The sequence below is a fragment of the Lichenostomus cassidix genome, chromosome 12, assembly GCF_008360975.1.
Source record: "Lichenostomus cassidix isolate B80296 chromosome 12, HeHo_3.0, whole genome shotgun sequence".
Classification (NCBI taxonomy): domain Eukaryota; kingdom Metazoa; phylum Chordata; class Aves; order Passeriformes; family Meliphagidae; genus Lichenostomus; species Lichenostomus cassidix.
Window position 1 is genome coordinate 6,473,088 of NC_139493.1, and position 9,427 is coordinate 6,482,514.

Sequence of the window (9,427 nt, forward strand, 5' to 3'; positions counted from 1 at the left end):
GGGGGAGCTGGGCAGGACCAGGGCCAGTGGGGTGGGGTGACACATAGGGACCACTCAACCCTTCTGCCACCATCTCCACTTGACATTCCCAAGGGAGGGAACACACTCCAGCCCCTGTACTGGCAGTGTTCGCTGTGTGAGGTCAGGAAAGACAAACCCAAATATATTTCATAAACAGATGGTGAAACATCAAGAAAAGCAAAGTGAGAAGTAGATGAACATGGGCTAGAGTCAGGTATGACTTCCCACCATCCTGGACAAGATACAACCAAAGCCAGGGCTGTTTAGAGCCCCTTTTATTTGCCTTCTACTTGTTTTAAGCCACAAGCTCTGGTTTAACACATTCCAGCTCCTTTCTGAAACTACAAAGCCTACAAACTCAGTTTTTCTCTTCTAGACCCCTTCTAGGTCTGTGTCCCTCCCCTGTGCTCAGACACCAGACAAACCCTTGTGAATAACCCCTTCTTGAGCCTGTTCAGCCTTGAGTAGAGACAGCTGAGAGGGGACCTCACCAAAGTCTGTCATTATCTGCAGGGAGGGTGCCAAGAAGGTGAATCAGGCTCTGCTCAGCAGTGCCAAGCTATGGGGCAAGAGACAACAGGCACAAAGTGACACACACGAGTTCCACCTGAGGATGAGGAAAAGCTTTGCTGTGCAGTGACTGTGCGCAGGAACAGATTGTCCAGATAGGTGTGGAGTGTCCCTCACTAGAAGTATTCCAGGATCGTCTACACACACCTCATTTCAGGCGCTCCGGGATCACAGAATGGCTTGGGTTGGAAGGGGATTGTGAAGATCACCCAGTTCCAACCCCCTGCCACGGGCAGGGTCACCACGAGCAGGGTCACCACGGGCAGGGTCACCACGGGCAGGGCCAGAGCCCCTTCCAGCCTGGCTCTGGGCACTTGCAGGGATGGGCAGTCCTTTCCGTGGGCAGTCGTGTCAGTGGCGGTGGCTCTGTGTCCTGTCCCCGTACCTGTGTGGTGTCCCCGTACCTGTGTCCTGTCCCCGTACCTGTGCCCTGTCCCCGTACCTGTGTGGTGTCCCCGTACCTGTGCCCTGTCCCCGTACCTGTGCCCTGTCCCCGTACCTGTGCCCTGTCCCCGTGTGGCCGCGCCCGGCCTGGCCCCGCTGTCCTCCAGCGCCCCCTTCCGCCGCGCCCGCGCCACAGCTCCCCGCGCTCCGCCAGGGGCCGCGCTGCGCCCGCACCGCACACCCGCCACGGACCTCCGCGCCGCCAGGGGGCGCCGCGCGGCGGAAGCGCTCGGCCGCTTCCGCCCGTCGCGGCTGAGTCACTGCGCCGCGCCGCCCTCCCGCCGCCGAGAGCCGCCCGTCCTGCCGAGCCCCGTTCCCGAGCCCCCCGTCCCGCCGCCGCGATGCCGCTGGAGAACCTGGAGGAGGAGGGGCTGCCCAAGAACCCCGACCTCCGCATCGCCCAGCTGCGCTTCCTGCTGAGCCTGCGGCCCCGCGCGCCCGACCCCGCCGCGCGCGAGGAGCTGATGGCGGCGGTGCGGCTGCACAGTGAGTGCGGCCTGGGGGCTGCGTGTGGGGAGGGTCGGTCTGTCCGTCCGTCTGTCTGTCTGTCTGCCCAGCTGCCGTGTGACTCTGCTCGCGGATCCCCGGGCGGTGGGTCAGGGCGCTGTGTACACGTTCCCCCGCAGTTGGGGATCGCTGTGCCGCCGGCCTGGCTCCCCGGGGCACGGACACGCGAGGGCAGCGGGGCAGGGCGAGGCTCGGACGGGCTGGTGCATCCTCTGCCCCAGCTCGGACCGCTCGTGCGGCGTGCTGGGGTTGTAAGAGCCGTGAGGTGAGCACCACGGTGTGCTGTGCTCACAGCGGGGTGAACAGAAACACGGAATAGCTTGAGCTGGAAGGAACCCAGAAGTGTTAGGAAAGTCCAACTCTTGGTCCTGCACAGGACACCCCAACAGTCCCAGGGTGTTGTCCAAGCGCTCCATGAGCTTTGTCAGGCTGTAACCACTGCCCTGGGGAGCCTCTTCCAGTGCCCAACCACCCTCTGGGTGAAGAACCTTTTCCTGTTATCAAACCTAAACCTCTCCAGACACAGCTCTGTGCTGTTTACTTGGGTCCTGTCACTGGTCTCCTGAGAGCAGAGATCAGTGTCTGACCCTCCACTTCCTCTCGTGAAGAAGTTTTAGACAGCTTTGAGGTCTCCCTTCAGTCTCCTCCAGGCTGAACACACCTCAGCTGGCCATTGTACGACTTCTCCTGACCCTTCACCATCTTAATGTCCCTCATTTGGATGCTCTCTGATGTTCTTCTATGCTGTACTGCCCAGAACTCGAGGTGAGGCCACCCTAGTGCAGAGCAGGAAAAGTGCAACTAGGAGTAGTGTAAAGAGCAGTGATGGAAAAGGATCAGTGAAAGGAAGTGTGAGGGGCAAGGCCTGCAGAAACTCTGCTGCATCTGGATTCAGCAGGTACCTCCTGGTCCTAGAAGGGATGTTTCTGGCATTAGCAGTCGTGTTGTCCTTCTAGCAACACTCACACTCATTACAGCAGTGAACAGCAGAACCCCTCCTGCTTCCCTTTCAGACATGGCTCCGTACTATGAAGCCCTGTGCAAGTCTCTGGAGTGGCAGATGGACACAGATCTGCTGAACAAAATGAAGAAAGCCAACGAGGAGGAACTGAAACGTCTCGACAATGAGTTGGAGGATGCGGAAAAGATCTTGGGGGAAAGTGAAATCCGGGATGCAATGATGGCCAAAGCTGAGTACCTGTGCAGGATTGGGGACAAGGTTGGTGACAGCAGAAGCTTTATTGAGTCATGGAGAACACTGCATGGGAACCCTGTTAGCTGGGCAGGTCCCAGTGAGTGGTGGGGGACTTGCAGAGCATTTTCTTTATTACACAATTCACACATGGATGGCAGGTAGGGGAGGGTCTTAAATGAAATACAAATTATAGAAAACAAACAGCCCTTGAAAGAAAACATTCTTTTTCTTGACCAGGGAAAAAGTTTGTAGATACCATTTTTCACTTTCCTTGTGCCTTTAGACTTTTCCATGCTTTTTACATCATGCAGCTGAATTTCAAGTTAGAGTAGATTTTCAAAGTCTTTGGCTTTAAAATATACATGAGGAACAGCTCTTTTAACTTAATAGAAACTTAGATTCTTTAAGATTATTCAGAATGCTTAATGTGAAAGTCACAAGTACCATCAGGACACTTACAATAGGTGTGTTCTTACAGCAGGTACTTTGTAAATATTCTGGGTGCTTTTAACATTCTTACAGTAGAAAATACTGTTTTGCCAGGAGGGAGCTCTGACTGCATTCCGCAAGACTTATGACAAAACTGTGGCTCTGGGACATCGTCTGGATATTGTGTTCTACCTGCTAAGGATTGGCTTGTTCTATATGGACAACGACCTCATCACACGGAACATTGAAAAGGCAAAAAGGTACTGCTTGGGTTGTCTGAGTGCACTAAAGCACTTCCGAAACAAGCTGTAACAAAAGAAATGGAAGATAAATCCCTTTCTTTTGAGAAGTGACTGGGACTGGTTGGGTATCACAGTGATGGGTGGGTTTTACCTTGTTTTAGAGCACTTCCTAGTCTTGGATTTTTTTAGGACAGAAAAGAAAGGTTAAGAGTTTGTGGTAGCTGTTTTCTAGCAGTTGGTTCAATTTGTGTTTGTAGCCCAGCTCCTGCTCCCACGTTGGGTGTGACTGGGCTGTGCCTCTGCCAGCTGAGTCCAGCTGCTCCCAGTGCCACCCAGCTGGCTCTGGAAAGAGGGAGCTTTTGCTCTAGAAGCAAGAGCAGTAGTGAGCTTTGCTGTCTTTCCCTTGTTCCCACTGCTAGCTTCAGTGTCTCTGTGCTTCCAGCATTTTGAACCTCAGCACTTCCTGTAGCAAGCTGTGGTTCCAGTCTGCTGCTGCCACGAGACAAGAAGGCAGAGGGGGTTCCCACTGCCCTTGTTCCTTGGGCAGGGATATTTTGTATTTGTCTCACCCGTGGCCTTCTTACAGCCACACCAATTCTGGGCTAATATGATCTGTAATAAATGGCAACTTGTAACTTTTTTCTGTGCTGCTAGTTGGACAGCTTTGATTTTAGCAGCAAAGGCAGTGGAAATTCATTGCCACAGTCCAGGCTGATAGTAATATTTACCTGCACATCCACAGAGACTGTTGTCACAGCTGAAGAGGCTGTAAACTTTTCCTTTTAGCTGAAACTTGCACTGTGTAAAAGCCTCTGGACTCTCCTGTCCCAGGGAAGCCACTTCCCTACACCAACAGGTGTACAAAGCCTGGGCTGTTTCAACAAGCTGTAACATAAACCAAGTTATTCTTTCTCTAATCTCATGGTATACATTGATTTGTACGTGTTTCATATAACTTTTTACATGACACATTTACATAAGTAAATATTCTTTGTTCTATTTTAAGTCTAATAGAAGAAGGAGGAGACTGGGACAGGAGAAACCGTCTCAAGGTGTACCAAGGCCTTTACTGTGTAGCCATTCGAGACTTCAAGCAAGCAGCAGAGCTCTTCCTTGATACAGTTTCCACGTTTACATCCTATGAACTGATGGATTACAAAACCTTTGTCACATACACTGTCTATGTCAGCATGATTGCCCTGGACAGGCCTGACCTGAGGGAGAAGGTAAGGAAAGCAGGTGGACACACTGGTGTGAACTGACACAGCCTTTCCTTAACCTGTTCCTCTGCAGGCTGAAAGGGGTGGTGGTCAAAGATGTGTGTTTGTTTGCAGGTGATTAAAGGAGCAGAGATCCTGGAAGCCTTGCACAGTTTGCCAGCTGTTCGGCAGTATCTCTTCTCTCTTTACGAGTGTCGTTATGCAGCCTTTTTCCAGTCGCTAGGTAAGGCTGGGTTGTGTCCTACAACACTCTTTCAGGTGTTCCAGGTATTTGTTTCAGATCATACACGACATTTGTGGAGTAGCTACAGTCTAGAACTAGAGCTATGTACAGAAAAAACCCAAACTATAAGAGACTGTTTTTACAGTGACCTAAAATTTTCTGCTTTGATTTTTCAAGCAAAGACAAATTTGTCATCCAATGAGCCTTGTGAAAGGTCACATCTGATTATGCCCAACCAAGCATTTTGAAGATATGAAACATCATCTTACCTGTAGAGCCAGATTAGGGAAGCTTTGAAAGGCTTTATCTTCATAAGAAGATACAGGACTTGTAGTCTAAAGGCCCTCAAATCTCAACCTGTACAAGACATAGAAATTTTTCACTGTTGTTCCCATTGGCTTTTTGCTCTGGTTTCCGTGTAAAAGGGTGACACCAAAGAAAAGCTTTTCAGAAAACCTTCATTCTTGCCAATTCTCAGACTGCTTGTTTTTCTTCTGTGAGATTTAGAATAAAAGAAAATAAGATATACAAGAAAATAACAAAAAGCAAGAAAGAACCCTTGATTTTGTGGAAGACTAGGCTTCATGAGACTGAGTTAAAGGGCAGCATTTTCCTATTGTTGGCCTCATCCCAGGCTGAGAACTGACACTGTCAGGGGAAAAAAAAAACACTTCAGTGCCTGGAAATCCTTGTAACTAATGTAAGAGCTAGTAGCAGAAAATTAATGTGTCCTTATACGGTTTGGGGTAACAATGTTTCTTCAATTAGTTACATACCATGTTCTGCTTGTTACCCAGCTGCAGGCTGCTCCTGTGGGCAGCTGATCCAGCTCTTGCCTTCAGCAAGGTGGTCCCTCTCACCTCTGAAAGAAGGATTCTGTTCTGATTGCAGGCTTTCATTAGCTCTGCCACAATATTGTTTGCATGTTCTTACTGCTCCTGGTTCCAGAACTGATCTAGATTACACGAATTTACTTCTCATCAGTGCAGAATCCCTTTCATACCCCGAGGAGTGCAAGGATACAATGTAGTTACAGTCACGCCTATTACTTACTAACTGGCTCCATGTGTTTTATTTACACAACTGATATTTGACATTTCTTAGAAATTACTAACTCTTTTTTTTTTTTAATTCTTTTTTTTTTTCTCTCTTCAGCTGTTGTAGAGCAGGAGATGAAGAAAGACTGGCTGTTTGCACCTCACTACCGATACTACGTGCGGGAAATGCGAATCCATGCCTACAGCCAGCTCCTCGAGTCCTACCGCTCCTTGACGTTAGGCTACATGGCAGAAGCCTTTGGAGTCAGTGTAGAATTCATAGATCAGTAAGTTCTTTGGCTTTTTAAGTTCATAAAGATCTCCCTTTTAAATATTGGTGATTATCTCATTATGACTAAAAATCTTTGTTCGCTTGTTTCCTAAATAAGCCAAGTTACATTTCTGTGGAAGAGTGTGAGAAGCTGGTATTTTATTAAATGTTTTGGGTTTTATACTGCTATAATTGTTGACCTCCATGTGCTATGAAACTTTAGATTTTAGTGGATGACTTAGATCGATGCTGTGCAAAAATGGAGCTGTTACAGCTTTGGGGATCTGTACGTTTTTTGTACCCTGCCAGTCTCCCTCTCTCATTTTGCTTGATTTCTGTTGTACGGACAGGATCTTATGTTTTTCACTTAAATCAAACATGCCCTGCAGTCTCAATTTACAATTCTTTTCTAGAATAAAACCAACAGATTTAGATCATGATAATAACTAAGTGGTGTGTGAAGTGAGAAACTGACTTTTGCTCTATGTACATGAAGCACATTATTTCAAATGCCTTCACAAGAGTTATTCTTGTTTCAGAGAGGTTTCAGATTTTCTAACATAGAAAACTTACAGAAATATGAAACTGCTTGAAATATTCAGAAATTAATAAGTGTTTCAAGAGAAACCAAATACCATTCAATTCAAAGGTAATTTTTTTAAAGTCATACTAATTCTTATGCTTTCCAGTAATTTTTTATGAGTTTTAACTTGTCTTACTGTTGAGCACAGGAATATTTTCTTCTACCATTAGTACTGTAGACCATCAGTTGCTTAAACAAAATAATAATAATAAAGTTTAAAAAAAGGTTAAAAAATCAAATATTATTGAGATACTTTTCTAATTAATTGACTGGCTTGAAGATATTTACCTCAGGATAAATTCCAACCACGCACACTGCATGACTGCTACTTTTGTATTTGAAGAGTAGTTGATGCAAAGCTCAGTGATAAGTTTCACTAACTCAAGTACAACACTTTGGCCTGAGAAGAAAGAACTAAGAGGTTTTGTGTTCAGGTCACTAAAATGATTATTCTTGGGTGCAATGTCCAAACTTTAATAAGGGGAGGATGCATAAAATACCTTATGAAGAGGCGTAGGCTGTTGCTTCAGAAATACAGTGTGGTGTAGCAGCAATTTCAGTGCTCTTAGGTCTACAAGTCCTTGGTGAAACAGGATTTAAACAACTTTTTCTCTTTATTTAGGGAGCTTTCAAGATTTATTGCAGCTGGGCGATTGCACTGCAAAATAGACAAAGTAAACGAGATTGTAGAAACTAACAGGTATGTAACAATTCCTGGACATTGTTTTTACAGACCACTTGAATTCTATATATTTTGATGACATTTACTACAGAAATGTTTAGTGCTTTGGTATAAATCATATTCTTATTTCTAACCCCTTTTTTTCCCCCCCATGATTCCTAGGCCTGATAGCAAGAATTGGCAGTACCAAGAAACCATCAAGAAAGGAGATTTGCTGCTAAACAGAATTCAGAAACTTTCCAGAGTAATTAATATGTAATTTTTTTAATGCAAGGGAATGCAAAATTTAGATGTTTAAAACATTTTGGAAGTAACCTATAAATATATTGTATAACTTGGTATACTGTAGGGAAAAAAATAACTAGCAAGAAAGGTAGTGTTTTTACTTTCCACTTCATTATGTACACACTGTTCTGTTCTGGTGTACGGAACCCAGTTCATTTATTAAATGTATGATACTGTTGGTGATCTCTTGTAATAGACTTTGTTCCTTTCCTTGCCTCTGTGAGCACAGAGAACTCATGGCCATTTTATGCTTGCTTTTTAAAGACTTTTGTATTGGAATCAGAGGTGAAAAGAATCAGTAGCACAATAGTTAAGAGGCAAAAAATTTTAGTGAAGAGTTCACACTCTCCATGCAAGACAGACTCTTGCAGTGAGTGGATTATGTCTTAAGGGAGAAGGAATAAGGATACAAGTGACTGGGGTGAAGCAATAGTACAATCACAGAAACTGCATGGACTAAAACTTTGGGAACATCATTAACTGAAGTAGCCCCTCTCCTAAAACTACCTTTTTGCTAACTGTTGGAAAATGAGAGCAAAGCATTATATTTGTCATTCCTGCCTGGGTTGGGTTTGCAGATGTCAGAGTGATGGTGGGAGCTGTGGAAGGGACTACTGCAGTTGACACAAGTGATCAGGTACTGCAGGGGTTACAGTTTTTTCTTCACAGCTGCTGGGGAATGAATGTCTCACTAGGCTGCTGCCATGCTGATGACACATGGCTTCTGGCATGGCAGAGCCTCCAGCAGCAGCTGTTTACCCTGCTGGCCTGCCTTGAGGGGTTTTTCTCCTCCTCCTAAAGAAAGTCTGTGAGTTCTGTGAGCTTTTGATGCCTGCTGTATTTGGAACAGAACCCATTTACTGCCTGTATTCACTGCAACTTCAGTGCTGAATGTAACCCCAGCAGGAATATGAACCCAAAGTGCAATCCCAGCATTTGGAAGCTACTGTGCCACAGAGAGGACAGTCTGGAACTTCCCCTGCCCACCCCTCCCACTGCAAGATCACAGAGGATCTCCTGTCCTGGAATTGCTGCTGTCTGCCTGAGTTTGGACCCCTTGGTGCTGAGGGGCTGTTGCTATTCTTTGATGAGCTGCTCTGAAACTCAAAATACAACCTCCTTACGATTTTTGGTTTTCCTTCACTACTTACTAGAAGCTGTTTTGTTTGTTTTCCTTGTTTCCACCTCCAAGAAGCAGCTATTTAGCCAGAGTTTAAAGATTTAAATTTCAGACAGTACTAATTAGAAGAAAATTCTGATCTTCTTCAGAATAGGCAGAGTAATAAACAAGAACTCTCGTTTACCTTTGGGTCAGCTGTGAGTCTCTGTTTTGTGTGTTCACAAACATACCATTTCCTATAAAGTTTTAATTTATATAAATATTCAGAGTTTTCAGACCTGCAATAACCTCTCCTGTTTTTCTAAATCCATTCCATAAGTAGAGCTAGCTTTAATCATTCTGAATTTTGGGAACATCTTTTCAACCTTCTCTGTGTGCAGGTGTGAAGCCTGTCAGAAGACCATACTGTCTTCATGTCTTCACTGAATTTAGGAATTTAATTTTTGGTGCACAAATAAATTTTCCTTTCCAGCATATTTGTACATGAACTGGCCTTAATTAACTAGAGCAAAACTTCTATTCAGCTTATGTATTACCATGTATTTCTTTAACTAAGAGGTGAAGAGACTATGTATGGAAACCAACTCAAGAAAATTAG

General features: G+C 45.5%; 1 protein-coding gene across 1 annotated transcript; it reads left to right on the top strand.

The window, feature by feature from the left end:
• The first annotated feature begins 1,275 nt into the window (after nucleotides 1-1,275).
• PSMD6 (proteasome 26S subunit, non-ATPase 6) lies at nucleotides 1,276-7,892 on the top strand. Its single transcript, XM_085072386.1, has 8 exons — nucleotides 1,276-1,521; nucleotides 2,556-2,761; nucleotides 3,281-3,426; nucleotides 4,415-4,634; nucleotides 4,743-4,851; nucleotides 6,007-6,175; nucleotides 7,365-7,442; nucleotides 7,587-7,892. Exons 1-8 carry the CDS (start codon nucleotides 1,377-1,379, stop codon nucleotides 7,681-7,683), a joined length of 1,170 nt encoding a protein of 389 aa, XP_084928512.1. The 5' UTR covers nucleotides 1,276-1,376; the 3' UTR covers nucleotides 7,684-7,892.
• Nucleotides 7,893-9,427: the final 1,535 nt, after the last annotated feature.